Here is a 15157-nt window from a genome sequence, read left to right as displayed (position 1 = left end):
CATTCACCAATTATATTTCGTTAGTTCCATTAATCTGTGGACCCACCAATGAGAAAAAAACGCTAATTGAAAACAATTAAAAACTCCATAAAATAAGCTCGAAGTTAATATCCATTGACTACACGACACGTGTGATAATTACCGGAGAAATTAACGTCGGGGAAACTGGCCGCCGCGTGGCATACAGATGCTGACAAATTCAGACGGGAACGGTGGTAGACACGTGGCAATAAAAGACAGGAGGAGCGTGGAGGGTGCTTGACCATTTATCGCCTTGGAATTTGAGACTTTTAAGGGGCAAAAACGGTAGCTCACAAGTCAACACTTTTGATAATCTTTTTGCCGTTTCGTATAATTCAATTCAAAAGTTAATGTTGATAACCACGTAAACACTTCTTAAACCGACCAAATAATATAATTAAAGATTTGATTGATTGATAAGCTTTTGTGTTTTCTTTTTCTGTTGTTGTGCGTGTCAACGTGTTGTACTCTCCGTAAACATTCATGGGCCTTTTCAAGTAACTGCTCAAGCTGGCCGATAGCAATTTAAAATAATCAATAAGCCCATATTGTTTTTGAATAGGCCCATGGCTTATTAGGGCAACATATAACGCTTTAACCACTTCGTCATGAAAAAACCCATACAACAACATGCAGCAACTAACATTCAACATAACTGTTTTCATTAGCATATAATGTACGAAAACATGCAACTTATCTCTATAAACTGTTAGATCATGTACTTAAAAATGCATAGATTAAACGTTTTCAATTTATCATAACATGTACCACACAAAAAAAGTAGCTAGAGCAGCTATTCATCTTATAGAATATATAGACGTATCTCACCTTCGCACTGCAGATCTTATACAAATCTTTTTAAGAAAATGAAAAAAGGGGGGCTAATCTCATATATTCTTCGAAGTCTTTTTGGGTTATTAAATAGCTTTAACCACCACATGTCATAAATAATTGTTGTTAGATACTTGTCTGATTCATGCCTTTTTTTTTGCGAGTCAAAGCTTTGTATACAACAAATGTGCTTCTTTGCTCTTTCGTCTCACTCCATTTAGTCAAAAATTCCATTTGTGATATAAAAATGAATAGATGAAACCTTGAAATATGTAATGAAACCGGTCTCGAGATGTGGTTAAAGCATATTTGTAATCAAAAATATATAATTAATGAAGAAAAACAAGTACGTTTTCGGACCACATCGGACCAGTAGAGGCACACAACCATACGGGTGTTGTGCCCACTTTTGACGACATTACCATCAGACCAAAGGAATATATGAAAGATACATAGAGAGAGATATGTTCTCGAACTAACTATTTCTTTTTTTACCCTCTTCTGATTATAATATTATTTTCCCGTTTTGCTGTTCTCTTCTACCAAACTTTCCTCTTATATCAAACTTTCAAATCGAATTCCTGAACTTTATATCACAGTCCTTATTTGTTTTCTCTTGCAACAAATGAATTTTTTTGTTATTGTTGAATAGTTATATTTTTAAATAAGTAGCTTTGACAGAATGTATATTTAATGTAGAATAGCAAATAAACTAGAAACAAGAACACATATAAGGGACATACTGGTCATTTCGAAAGTCAAAGCCAGAGGAGAAGCTACTATTTCTCCAACTGTCTGTAAACGAGGAATTTTTACAACCGCAAGTCAAAGGATTTAAAATAAGTAGTTATGGTTGTATCTGTCGTTCTTCTTTCTCTATGAACTAAAGGCCGTTGGAAGCAACACACACACACACACAGTGAAACACTACAGTTTACAGATTCGTTTTCTTTAGCTCAATCGAATTATATTATTTCTTAATCAGTCAATATTTAAATAATGGAGGATGATGATAAGTATTAAATAAATAATTATTCTAGGATTAATCAGACATGCGCAGTTATATAATAATCAGTTTGATTTTCTTTTCCTTTTCGAGCCCCTCTCTCTCTCACTCTTTTCTTTTCCGAGAACCCAACAAAAAAAAAGCTACTATTAATCCTTCCCCTCGTGAGGAAATCATTTCTTCTTGTTTCTCGAGATTTATTCTCTTTCTCTCTCTCTTTCTCTGTGTGTTTCGTGTCTTCAGATTAGTTCGATGTTTCGTTCAGACAAGGCGGAAAAAATGGATAAACGACGACGGAGACAGAGCAAAGCCAAGGCTTCTTGTTCCGAAGGTCTGATTTCTCTTTGTTTCTCTCTATATCTTTTTGATCGGTTTGAGTCTGATTTTGTATGTTTGTTTCGCAGAGGTGAGTAGTATCGAATGGGAAGCTGTGAAGATGTCAGAAGAAGAAGAAGATCTCATTTCTCGGATGTATAAACTCGTTGGCGACAGGTTAGAGACTCTTTCTCTCTCGATCCATCTTGTTGCTTTCTCTTTTTTTTGGTCTTTCATGTTTTGTCGAATCTGCTTAGATTTTGATCTCAAAGTCGGTCGTTTATTTATGCATTTTCTTGGTTTTTCTATTATATTATTGGGTCTAACTTACCGAGCTGTCAATGACTGTGTTCAGCCTGATTTTTGATCTTGTTATTATTCTCTGTTTTTTGTTTTAGTTGTTCAAATAGCAAAACCTAATCAAGATTTCGTTTTCAGTTTCTTTTTTTATATATGATTCTTTAGCAAAACATATTCTTAATTTATGTCAGAACTCACTTTGGCTAGTTTGGTTCAATTTTGATTACAGCATGTTTGTATGAAGTCAAAGTGTAAATTACGATTTTGGTTCGGTTCCATAGAATTTTAACCGAATTACAAACTTTATGCGGTTTTTATCGGAATAAAAGGTATTTGGTTAAGTGTAAGTTCCTCAACACTGACTGTTAGCCTATCCTACGTGGCGCGTAGGTGGGAGTTGATCGCCGGAAGGATCCCGGGACGGACGCCGGAGGAGATAGAGAGATATTGGCTTATGAAACACGGCGTCGTTTTTGCCAACAGACGAAGAGACTTTTTTAGGAAATGATTTTTTTTGTTTGGATTAAAAGAAAATTTTCCTCTCCTTAATTCACAAGACAAGAAAAAAAGGAAATGTACCTGTCCTTGAATTACTATTTTGGAATGTATAATTATCTATATATATAAGAAGAAAAAATTGCTTAGGAATTTCAAATTTTTACCAGCCTCCATCGACACATGATATATCCCTCTATAGAAGTATAGTATTAGTAGCTGTGATTTAATGAGATAAATCACACTTTTCTAAAGTCTGTTTTCCTAAGATCGACTGTAAATTTTAAATTTAACTATGTTCGCTATTTTATCCAAAAAAAAATTACTGTTGTTCTTTCATACAAACAAACAAAGGTGAAAGGTCTCTCTTATTTCTTCTGCATAGGGGAATGCTTAAACTGAACCCAAGATGGTTTATTTTTTCGTGATCGGAAATGAGAATCTGTAAGTGGCCTACGATATGGGTCAACGAGGTAGCTCATTTATATGGGCCATAAAGAAAGCCCATTATTAAGTTGAGACTTTTAAGATAAAATGTTTCCACGGTCAACGATTTTACAACAGTAGAGACACATGCATGCCGTTTAGATATTTGGTTTAAAACAATCATACCGTTTCACTGTATGTGTGGCCTAATGCAAGTGTATGCAACTGTTATTATTTTTTGTTTTGCTTGCTTATTTTTGAATAGCTTCTGTTACCTGCCAAAAAAAATACCACGATCATTACGAATTATCCATCCCAATGCTAAAAAAATTTGTTGGTAATGAAGCGGAATTAGGGATCATCCCATATGATATTAATTGTTGTTCCTCTGTTGTAACATTGTTTCATTCTCTTGTATTCACTAAAGAAAATAAAGATTCAGTAGCGTCATCGAATATATAAAATGCAAAGTTTCCTTTTATTCAATCAAGGAAGCATATATATCTACCCTTTGTGCCCATCCTTTTTAATTCTTTGGATTGAATATAAAGATTCAAAACTATACGATTAATGACGTGGTAAAATTTACGATTAGTTCCAAAAATTCCCTGATCTCTCATTGTTTATTATCATTTTATCTCCCCCGTTACACATGCAATTGCAAACTACATATATCCATATGCTACAGTATTAACTAAGTTTGTGGCCAAGATTTTTTTTTCTTGCGCATAGCAACGCTGAGAAATCCGACAACTTTAATCTAAAAGACAAATACAATGAAAGTGTTAAGATGTTTTCACACGTGCTTATCATCTAACAGGACTTTCTGCGTTCACACTTGGCGTGACTAACACTTTGATTTTTTTCAATTGCATTTGGCTGAAATATGAGCTTAATTTCTATATAAACTCTTCCAGTACCAAACAAATTCAAACTCATATGCTGTTTGGTTTCAATGTGTTTTTTGGTACTTAGCTTATCTTAAAAATCTATTTAACAAAAAAATGATTGTTTTCTATCTGTCCTGTATGGTCCCAGACACTACTATCTTGTCAAATTGAGTATTATTTAAAGTGTTTTTCATCACATAACCTAAGAAAATAATTCTATTTTTATTTTTATTTTATGAATTTATTCTATAAAATTTTCATTGGCCAACATACTAAAACAGTAAAAACAAAAAATAGAAATTTTATCAAATACATGCATTGAAACATAAATGACAGTTAAACAGCTTAAAATGACACTTTTTATAAACATATTTCAAATTCTGAAATGACGCTTAAATTGAAACAGAGAATATCAATCAAGACCAGTAATTTCAACAAATTCACATGTAGATGTAACTTACTAAATACCCTTAATTAAATTCTATTAAGGCGTAAGAGTTTTTATTAGTCTCAAAAGTAATTTTATTGTACAAATTAAATTTAATCAGCATATGAAGTGACATGTGGGTCTCTGTATAAGGAGAGTTATATCTTTTTCAACACGCACCCAAAGTCCAAAGACCTTTCGTGGAAATTACCAGACAGTTTCCAAAACTAAATGTAGATTTTTATTTTTGTTCAAAGAATATTTCATCGGTGTAGGTTTATTTTGGTAAATATTCCAAAAGTTTCAATAACGTTTATCCATCCCATCGATAAGAAGATATTGTGTTTGAAAGTTTTCTTTCCTTACGATACCATAACATGTACGGAGTTATAATTTTGATGTTTTTTTTTTGTATTTTGCTCTAAAGCATTTACACCACAATCCTGTTAATACAAGATAATCTTATTAAATTATGGTTGGACATGAAGGTAATAACAACTGCTCTCATTTGACAGCATTCTGTTAAGTGTTAATCGTCTTTCTTGAGTTTTTCGTCAAGCTATGATCTTATCATTTCGATGTTGATATCTAGCCGATGTAAATAAGTTAAAGACCATTCTGGTAACGGTGGACTAATGCATGCATTAACAAGGGAATGTTCTTTACATAAACAAAAGCAGATGATAAGACATCATTTGATTTGAGAAGAAGTTGAAAACATATTGTTCAATTTATAATCGTTAGTTGTTATCAATTCAAAGCAAGCTAAGAGCAGCCCAAATTAAGATAATAAACCCTTATGGCACTAATTAATCATAGATAGTCCATACATGCTTGAATAATTATTTACTAAGTGTGATTAAAGCTATTATTTTTATCACAAAAGGCATGTGCATGTATATACGCCACTCGGGCATTTTACTGAATTTAGTTTTAGTCATAAATTATTCCCTTGACCAGACGCGTTAAACAAGCGACGCGTCGTAGAATAAATATTTATCTTCAAAAGAATTTATATTATTTTTCTACTAGTATTAAGGAATTAATTAAGTTCGACTCAGCACAGCAGCCTCTAAAATATATTAATTTGGAGTCAGAAAGCTACAAAGTTGATAACTGAGAAACATAGGATATAGTACTACAGTAACGTGGATATATCAATATATTATCTACGATATTCACAATTTTTAAACTGAAGAATTCAGTACGATGAATATGGCAAATGCATAAGGTTAGATTTCATCTAAATTCACACAAAATTTGTTTGTTCGACGAACAAAATTTGAATACATAATGGCCACGATGCTCTGCCATTAATCATGGATGTAAGCGCCATGATTAAAAATTTCATTTTACGATTTTTAAGGTAAATCGTTATGATACGGAGTATATCATTATTAATAAATAATAAAACAGTTTGTATTCCTTTAAATTCTTTTTTTTGTTTACTAATTATGACTTAATATAGTATTACTTTATAAAATCACTGTTTTAAATTTTATTAAATGCATTTATTCCGTATTATATATTAACTGTGTTTTTGTTTTTTTTTTTAATTTTTGGTAAAGTACTAACTGTGTTTTTTTCTGTATCCTTCTGTAGTTCTGTTCGATTCTATTAAAAACCTATATACATTGGTGAATAGAATACTACAACATATATGGATGATGGATCATAGTGATTACGAATTTAAATCATATTAATAATTAATGATAATACGTCACTGTCAATTGTGTGAATGAAAAAGACACATTGGTATATTTTCTCAAAACTACACCTGCATGGTTTGATACTTTTTTGATTTGATCCATAGATTCTTGATTTGCTTGTTAGGGCCACTAAAATTTGATTAATTTCGATCTTTGACCCCCTAAAAATATAACTAACTACATAATCAACATCCTATATAAAAAAATGGTTGATAAAATATATGTAAATCGAGTATAGAGTATATATATGCAAATACATGCAATAAATGACTATATATTGGTAATTTAAAATAAATAACTCTTTTGTTGTAAATAAAACCCATAATTTAGCTACCTTAAAACTACAATTTAAAATTCGAAATAACGCAATAATTGGGCAATTTATGACATCACGAGTCTTCACGTCAGCGAAACAAAAGAAAGACATTCAATTTCAACCGAATCTAACGCGGCAGGACGTCTTTGAAGAATATTGTTTATTGGTTCACTCGTCTGAATAACTATAACTTTAATTATTATTTGTTAGTTTTTGTAGATAAAATAGGATTAGCTTAACCGACTTAGTGAGACTCACCATATATGGGTTCTATTAAGATTGGGGAGTTAGTTGACGATTTATAGATAACTTGATATGATCATTAGTCTGTCTAATATATAAAAATTATAGACCGAAAATAATAAGATAAGAATTATAGTTGCTTAATAGGTATGGAATTAGCAACTACATTTTTTTTTTATCAGAAACGAGTAACCCCTAGACTAAAACATTCCAATTTTATTTGTAATATTTTAAGACAAATTTAGCAGTTTTATACTATTTTATATATTCTAGCAATATAAAAAAAGAGTGAAACACTAATAGTCTCCTTTATGTCAATTTCTCTCCAAGATCCTTCTCTTTTCCACACAACTTCTGGTCGAAGATTGAAACCAATAATAAATACAAAAATAAAAATTAATACTTATTGTCTAAGCACAAGGACGAGTACCATCATAGAATCTCCATCATTCATGTCTATAAATACATCTAGATACTCACAGACGAAACTCACATCTCCCACCAATCTCACTCAAAAGAAAATCTAAGAAAAGATTCTTAATTTTCTGAAGTGAATGCAAAGATGATGATGGAAGAGAAACTTGTGATCAACGAATTGGAACTAGGGAAAGAGCTTGCTAACCGATTGATGAACAATCTCAAACACACTTCTTCTGTCGATTCCAACAAAACCTTGATCTCTGATATCCTCCGTATTTACCAGAATGCCATTTTCATGTTGAGCTTCAACCAAGACAAGAACATCCTTAAGCGAAGCCTTGAGATCGATGGAAAAGATTCTAAAAACGTCTTCAAAAAGAGGTAAATTGAGCTAAAAGATTGGTTTTTTGTCTCTCTTTCAGTTCCAAACTGTGCTCATGTGTCTGATTCCTCTGTTTTTTTTTTTGGTGATTTTCAGGAAAGTATCGGAGAAGAACACAGAGAAAGTTAAGGTTTTTGTTGCAACAGAACAAGAAAATGGCTCTATTGATGATGGTCACTGCTGGAGAAAATATGGGCAAAAAGAGATTCATGGATCCAAAAATCCTAGGTGATTATCATTCATTCATCATCTGGGAATTTCAAAGTTTTAATTTTTCTTTTGCTATATTTGCTAAATCCTATGTCTCTGTTTTTGTTTACAGAGCATATTACAGATGCACGCATCGATTCACACAAGACTGTTTAGCAGTGAAGCAAGTTCAGAAATCAGACACAGATCCTTCCCTTTTCGAAGTGAAGTATCTCGGAAACCACACTTGTAACAACATCACATCCCCGAAGACGACGACGAACTTCTCTGTTTCATTGACGAACACGAACATCTTTGAAGGAAACAGAGTACATGTTACAGAGCAATCGGAAGACATGAAACCGACCAAGTCCGAAGAAGTGATGATAAGCCTTGAAGATCTGGAGAACAAGAAGAACATTTTCAGAACGTTTTCTTTCTCTAACCATGAGATTGAGAACGGTGTGTGGAAAAGTAACCTTTTCTTGGGAAATTTCGTGGAAGATCTTTCTCCTGCAACATCAGGGTCTGCAATTACCAGCGAGGTTTTATCTGCACCTGCTGCTGTTGAGAATTCCGAAACTGCAGATTCGTATTTCTCGTCTTTGGACAATATTATCGATTTCGGACAGGATTGGTTGTGGTCGTAGCTTTGAATAATTGATTTGGTGAATGTAATGTCTCTCTCTTAATGGCAGTAATTATAGATGGTCAGTTTAATTTAAGGGTTATTAGTTATTACTTATTAGTATAGTAAAAATTATTTTTGCCGATGGATAAAAATTGGCTTATAGGACTAAAGTTACATGATTTTGGCCTTTTTCATTGTTTTTCAGCAGGGTTTATGAATTATGATTTCCCTATGAAGTTGGATTGTACTTTATGACAATTAATAAAGAAAGGATTTTATATAAGGTTTATTTGTGAGTTAAAGTTGTTAATTCTTATGATTAAATTGATAGAAAGACATTTCAAATGTCACATTAGTATGATTGACTTATGAAAACGCTTTGTAAAAGTGATGCAATTATTAGGATGAACAGATTAAAAAGTGGAAAACTCTTCCATCTTTCAAATTTTCAAGCAGTGTAAAAATTAATTCCAGTCAAAAGAATATAATTTTTTCATTTACAACTTTTTGTCTAAGAAAAGAACATATCGTCATTATGGGCCATGAGCCCAGATAAAAACTATCAAGCCCAGCTTCGAGAAGAGACTCTGTCGATTTCATCATCATAAGAATCTTTCAGATAGTCGGAGAAGACGAAAACGAAAGTTCCGAAGAAGAAGAAGAAGAAGGAGAAAAGATGATTTACCGAAAGTGGAGTTTGCTGTCCGGCCCACCGGTTATCCTCGGCGGAGCGGTAATTGCTGCCGTCGCCGTCGGATTCGTCTTGCAAAACGTATTCTCCTTCTCTTTCTCTTGTTTGGTCGTTAGATCTATATCTTCATTGGCTGCTTTTTCTCTCCTTCTTCACAATTTTTCATGTGTTGCGCTCCTCCTTTGATCTTATTCGGATCACAAATACTCTTGATGAGTTAGTAATTTGGCCTTTTGAAACATTGAGGCACGAAAGGAACAACCTTTAATTGAAAATTTGTGTTCTTTCATAGTCTTCGTTGATGGATCAGGATTGCCTTTATTTGTGTGTTGATAAAGGTTATGAATTTGATCCGTATCAGGCGACTAAGCTTCTTTCTCGATCTTCTGGAGATTATATGTTTGAATACATAAACCAATTTCATCTTTTTTTGTTGGTAACTTTGATCCAAAGATTTAGATTTGGAGTCTGACTTTTGGTGTCTGATGATCAGGTAACGAAAGGGGAGCAGAAGAAGAATGTCTCAACAAACAAGTGAGAAGACAAATGGAGAGATGCTACAAAATGTGGTGATCATGTGATTTGATACAATTTAGTTCTTGCAGTGTATAAGCTCAATAATGCTTTTGTAAGCTTTTGAATACACAGATCTTTGTGGTGTTTTTAGATTCTTGTTACTAATAATGATATTTCATTTTCCACTTTCTCATTCTTTACATTGATCATAAGGCTCTGTAAAGTTAGAAAAAAGTTTAGCCTAGTAATGTTAGGATAATCTAACACGGATGTTCAGAGAATACAACAACACAATGGAGAGGCTCTTTATATTTCTTCATGTAGCTCTCCTCGGAACTCTCATCCCAAACCCACGCTTTAGCTTATCGACCCTAACCATGTAGCATCACAGACCAAACTCAGATACATGAGAACTTGAAAGGTAAGGCGAAAAAGAGAGGTGTTATAGGCTATGTGAAAGCTTACGTTGGGGCGAGTTTACCAAGACTATCTAGCTCTTCACCGGTATCTTCGTCTATGACTCTACCTGAGATGTAAACAGTGTAGGATCGATCTCTATCCCGTGGAAGACCTCTGGCAGTGAGCAAGCGCAGGTCTTTCTGGTGAAGCTCTCTTCCGTTCACAAAGACTCTTGTGGTTCCGCCAGCGCAATTCTCTGGCATTGGGTAATTGAGCTCTTCAATGAAAGGCTGTAAGAAAGGAAGGAGTCACCTTTCGCCAGTTTTAGTACACATACTGAAAAAAACGAAAAGAGATTGACAAATATGATTTGTTAGCTGATGTTTACCGGTAATATTCCAAGGCAGTGACTTCCCAGTACTCCCCAGAATCCAGCTCTGTAGTCGTACCTGGTAACAAGCAACAGAATAGAAGAGAATCATTAGGGCTAGTAGGTGAGGAAAATTTATGAGATTGAAGGATCTCCTGGTACCAGTAGTTTCCTGGTCGGATTGGTCCAGCCTGCTTCTCTGCCATTTTCACCAGACGTTCAGCTACAGGATGACCATTTATTGAGACATCACTTCTGCCTTCGTTCTGTATGGATTTCTTCAGATCCTTGAAGCTATTCTTCATGATACTCGCAAATCCACCCTTCTTGGTTCTTCCCTGATCATCTGTACAGTCATTCGCAGAATCTTGTGACACTTCATTGTTGTGAGAGTAGTCATTAACGTCCATCTCAATTGCAACTGAAGCTTCTTTCATAGAGTTCTGTCTCATGGCTGTTTTGCTCAGTGTGACCCTGTCCTGTTCTGAACGAGAGCTTTGGCTCCTTGGCCCAGACCGGTCCCTTACATTGATCGAAGAGTATTCAAATTGTTTGTGAAGAGGTGAAGCAAGATTAACTTTCCTAACTGTTGAACTGTCTGAACTTAACTCGTCTTCAGACACGCTAGGAGAAGTAGCATCCGTAATCTGCATTTCTTGAGCTGTGTTGGAGATCAAAACCAGAGCAGTTGATACATCGGCTGATCCTCTATCCATTGCATGGAATTCGTAAGCAGCATTATCATAGTCATCAGAAGAGAAGTTAGCAGTAGTTTCCCAACGCAGCCTACTATGAGTTTCTGGTTTTCTTGCTGAAGCAGGATCTGTAGAGAGAATGAGCTTCTTATCAACAAAGGAATAATCTATTACACAAGAGCATGCTCCGCAGCGCATTCTCTGTTTCTTTCTCGTAGCAGAATCTATTTTCTCTGGCAATTTCAGAAGTTTGAAGCAGTTTATACAGTTTATAAATGGTGCACCACCAGCCACAGGTTGAATTAGGCGAGAACCACCTGAAGATGATACAGGTTTAGAGGGGTGAACACGAGAAACTGCATTCATTCGCATATCCTTAAATCCACTCGTGCATCTTCCTCGGAGCTGTGGTCCAGGAGATTGAGAACCAGGAGGAATAAAGGTTCTCGGGCTATGCAATGAAGTACCAAACCCAAAACTTCTCTCATGAGGGTAAAAACCGGGATTACGCAGAGCATCAGGCAACCCTGAGGGAGGAAACACTGAGCCTGAAGCTCTATGATATGGGTCATAGCAATGGGTACAAGAGCAAGTTGATTGATGAAACATCCCATTATGAGGGTGTGTATCAAAAACATCATGACCATTATTACCAATATACTGTCTAGAGTTGTGCAGATGAGATGGCTGCAGAGTTCTTTCATGCATTGGGAACCCGTGAGGGTCACCATATGCTGGAACATTAGCCGGGTTATGCATCGGACCATGTAGAGAAACATCACTGTTGTTGTTATAAAGACATGGAGGTTCGGGTTCTGAATAATACTGGTAGTAGGAAGGACCTGCAATACGCCTCCCGGAGCTGAAAACCCGCAATGGAGCCTTTTGGAATCCTGAAGACGAACTCGGGATCTGCTGTTCTTTAGGTTGAACAAGCTGTTCTTTTAGCTTATCCAATTTTCTCACCAGTCCAGCTCTGTCTTGCTCAATTGCTTCATCAGTAGACAGAGAATCTGTAAAATAGTTAGAAGTGGAGAATCTGAAACCTTCTAAATCGCATCTCTTGGTTGTTCTTTTCCTAATCTGATCCAAACCTGGTTGAGAATCGTTATTACCCGAATCAACAACATTCATTTTCGAACTAGGATCATTGTGAACATCCCAAGTCTCAGTTTGACCATCTTGTTGGTGTCTTAATGAAGCATTTGAATCAGATTCTTCTTCACTTGAGCCAGAGGTAACTTCAATTTCTTTGGATCTATTTTCAACGGACTTAACCGACAATAAATCAGCTTCACGGTCCTTGTTCTTGGCTTTACATACATAATAACAAAACAAACAAACAAAAACTCTTTTGGGTCAGAATTTTTTTACCCATTACCTAATCGACGTCATGGTAAAAAAAAAAACAGAATCTGAAACTGGATGAGTGGTTGAAACATCAAAAGAAGAAGTAATCTCGAAACTATCCTTTGTTTGGTTGAACTCTTTACAGCAAAAGAGAAGGATGAAAAATGGGAACTAACCGCAAAGAACGGTTCCACAACCACCACACTGAAAAAAGGGGCAATCTTTAGGCTCTTGTAAGAGATTCTTGCACTTGGGACATCGAACCAGCCTTGCTTCGATCGTTGACGACTCAGCCATTACAAACAAACGAAAATAGTCACTGAGCTGACAAGAAAGATACTCAGCATTCAATTAAAGAAGAAAAACCAAGAAGACTTAAGAAGCTAGATTTATTGCTGTTATTAGATCTATAAACTCTAAAGAGATGCAGAAGATGGAGTCAATGAAGAAGCTCTTGTTAAGCCTTTCATTCTCTGAAACCAAACATGAAGAAGAGAGAGACTGACTATACAAAATTGAGTTTCAAATCGATTTATTTTGGGCGGGCCAATCTACAAAGTGGGCCCATTTTTGTAACTCGTAACTTTCTTTCTTTTTCAGCCAAGGAATAAAATTTAAAGATTTACCTTTACTTTTTTACTTACATTTAGTAGTTAGTGTTGTAATGTTTAAAACTAAGGGAAATTACTGGAATAAATTAACGCTGAAAAAAAACATCAATCAAAGAGGGAGAAAAGTCAAGGTTAAGGTCAAAAGCCAAACTGGTTTTGGGACAACAATAAAAGAAAAGAAACATTAAATTGATGAGGGTGTGGAAGAAAGTGGTTAGTTGTCTATTTCTCATTTATTCTTTATAACTTGAACTGTTCTGATTTTGAATTTTTATGCTATATTTGTTCATTAGTAATTTTCAAAAGATTGAACGAGGGAAATATATGGAATCAGACTTATTCCAATTCATTTGAGAAAGAAACAAAGCTACAAACAAAAATTACAAGACGGTCGTTCGACCCAAGGTTACCTGCCTATATCTACTTTATACAAAGTACAAAATACAAAAGGTAAAGCAAATAGAGAATAGAAACCCTAGAGAATACAGTAGTAGCTTCCTTTATGTTATTGTTGTTAAGAGATCAATAAGGTTTTCGTACTCAAGTCGGACCCTAAGAGATGGGCCTATATGGGCCTAACCATAAGCCCACTAGGCACAAAATTCACTTTGTAAATTATAGCAAATATGGGAGCACAGTGAACTCACTTTCTTCGATTAATTTTGAAGTAAGACAAGCTCCTACACACAACTTTCATCACATAAACAACTCGGCATAGAAATTTGCTTACATATTAGAAGAACAAGTTCTTACAACAAAAATTCCACCAAAAACTAAAATCAAACATCTTCTTCTTATTGATTCGTTCCTTCATTTCGTCTTTCTTCTTTCCATTCCACCAATATTTCCTCCGGTGAATACAAGGTCCCCTCTTAGTCGACGCACAGGAACAATGGTCGCTATCTTTATCCATCAAAGCTCGTAGAGTCAAACCAGGCTGCCGAGCGAGAGGAGAGAAAGGCATTAGTTTACGTTCGATGATGTGAACAAAGGAGACGAGTTCGTAGGAATCATAGAGAGTACTATCACAGTCCCAGATTTTAGGATCACGACCATCACTAATCTTCTCTTCTGAGCTACTTCCACAGAGTCTTGTGTTTGGCATTATTCAAGGACTGGAGAGTTTCTCTCAAAGTCGATTTCTTACAATTTCAAGTTTTGTTTCTACAAGTGGTTTAAGGTGTTTTTTGTTTTGCTTTGTTTATGTATCGAAGTTTGTTGTTGTTATATAGGGAGGGCCAAATAGATAGAATTGTGTGTGTGGGTGTGGGTGTGTGTGCGTGTGTTAGTGAGTATAAACGATAAATTGTGACCATTATAGTAAAAAATCACGAGATATATTGTACCAAATTCACGACAACTTATCAGTACTGTTACCAATAATTTCCAGCTGTTTTTTCTTGCTATAATTTGTTCAAAGTAGCAATATTTCATCATGCCATATTTCAATTTCGATTTTGTCTATTGATTGTATTTTTACTTTTCAAGTCTCACAAAAGTCAAAAGACATATCTTTGGCCCTTAATCCATAATTATTTCGTCATCTTCATCAGTCCTTTGGCACTTAATCCATAATTATGTCGTCATCCACAAAGCAGAAAATTGAATAGGCAGAAGAAAAAAAAAAAACTTCCACTTCCTATTTGCTTTCTAATTTGCCCTGAGACTGTAGTATAATCCTTGATTTCATGTTTCATGAGACAAGCCATACAACAACCACTAGATTACGCTACAGACTACTTAGTGGATCTGCTCGAGAACAAACTATAGTATAATGAGACTAAACAACGTCAAGTCACTCAAATAATTTAGCTTCATATGTTGTTGTTACGCAGTAAGAGAATATATTATTGTTGTAAGTTGTAACAGTAATATATATACAAACGGTAGTATTCTCTTACCGTTATGATTAGGTTCCATTTTT

The 15157-nt window shown here is 34.8% G+C and overlaps 5 protein-coding genes across 8 annotated transcripts; 3 read left to right on the top strand and 2 right to left on the bottom strand.

Annotated features, from left to right (window-relative positions):
* Positions 1 to 1926: 1926 nt before the first annotated feature.
* Positions 1927 to 3275, top strand: CPC (Homeodomain-like superfamily protein). Its single transcript, NM_130205.2, has 3 exons — positions 1927 to 2189; positions 2263 to 2350; positions 2864 to 3275. Exons 1-3 carry the CDS (start codon positions 2111 to 2113, stop codon positions 2979 to 2981), a joined length of 285 nt encoding a protein of 94 aa, NP_182164.1. The 5' UTR covers positions 1927 to 2110; the 3' UTR covers positions 2982 to 3275.
* A 4065-nt stretch (positions 3276 to 7340) lies between these two features.
* Positions 7341 to 8885, top strand: WRKY46 (WRKY DNA-binding protein 46). Its single transcript, NM_130204.3, has 3 exons — positions 7341 to 7780; positions 7878 to 8009; positions 8104 to 8885. The coding sequence occupies exons 1-3, from the start codon at positions 7542 to 7544 to the stop codon at positions 8618 to 8620; spliced, it is 888 nt and encodes a 295-aa protein (NP_182163.1). The 5' UTR covers positions 7341 to 7541; the 3' UTR covers positions 8621 to 8885.
* A 176-nt stretch (positions 8886 to 9061) lies between these two features.
* SDH8 (succinate dehydrogenase subunit) lies at positions 9062 to 9995 on the top strand. The gene is made up of 2 exons (NM_130203.4): positions 9062 to 9373; positions 9786 to 9995. The coding sequence occupies exons 1-2, from the start codon at positions 9278 to 9280 to the stop codon at positions 9828 to 9830; spliced, it is 141 nt and encodes a 46-aa protein (NP_566073.1). The 5' UTR covers positions 9062 to 9277; the 3' UTR covers positions 9831 to 9995.
* Positions 9948 to 13272, bottom strand: AT2G46380 (extra-large G-like protein, putative (DUF3133); the record flags this gene model as incomplete). Of its 2 annotated transcripts, NM_130202.4 has the most annotated exons (5): positions 12799 to 13272; positions 10740 to 12585; positions 10596 to 10656; positions 10274 to 10497; positions 9948 to 10179 (listed from the first exon to the last, which is right to left on the bottom strand). In NM_130202.4, the coding sequence occupies exons 1-5, from the start codon at positions 12917 to 12919 to the stop codon at positions 10125 to 10127; spliced, it is 2307 nt and encodes a 768-aa protein (NP_182161.3). In that variant the 5' UTR covers positions 12920 to 13272. The 2 variants fall into 2 exon arrangements, with proteins under 2 accessions (NP_182161.3, NP_001324868.1); NM_001337189.1 differs by having other exon boundaries at positions 10125 to 10179; positions 10740 to 13272.
* A 592-nt stretch (positions 13273 to 13864) lies between these two features.
* AT2G46375 (uncharacterized protein) lies at positions 13865 to 14496 on the bottom strand. Of its 3 annotated transcripts, none has more exons than NM_001337187.1 (2): positions 14287 to 14432; positions 13865 to 14170 (listed from the first exon to the last, which is right to left on the bottom strand). In NM_001337187.1, exons 1-2 carry the CDS (start codon positions 14287 to 14289, stop codon positions 13967 to 13969), a joined length of 207 nt encoding a protein of 68 aa, NP_001324316.1. In that variant the 5' UTR covers positions 14290 to 14432; the 3' UTR covers positions 13865 to 13966. The 3 variants fall into 3 exon arrangements, with proteins under 3 accessions (NP_001324316.1, NP_566072.1, NP_001324317.1); NM_001337188.1 differs by having other exon boundaries at positions 13917 to 14170; positions 14257 to 14432; NM_130201.3 differs by having other exon boundaries at positions 13911 to 14496.
* Between the last annotated feature and the right edge of the window lie 661 nt (positions 14497 to 15157).

Source organism: Arabidopsis thaliana, chromosome 2 (assembly GCF_000001735.4).
Source record: "Arabidopsis thaliana chromosome 2, partial sequence".
Taxonomy (NCBI): domain Eukaryota; kingdom Viridiplantae; phylum Streptophyta; class Magnoliopsida; order Brassicales; family Brassicaceae; genus Arabidopsis; species Arabidopsis thaliana.
This window is presented reverse-complemented; position numbering and strand designations above follow the sequence as displayed.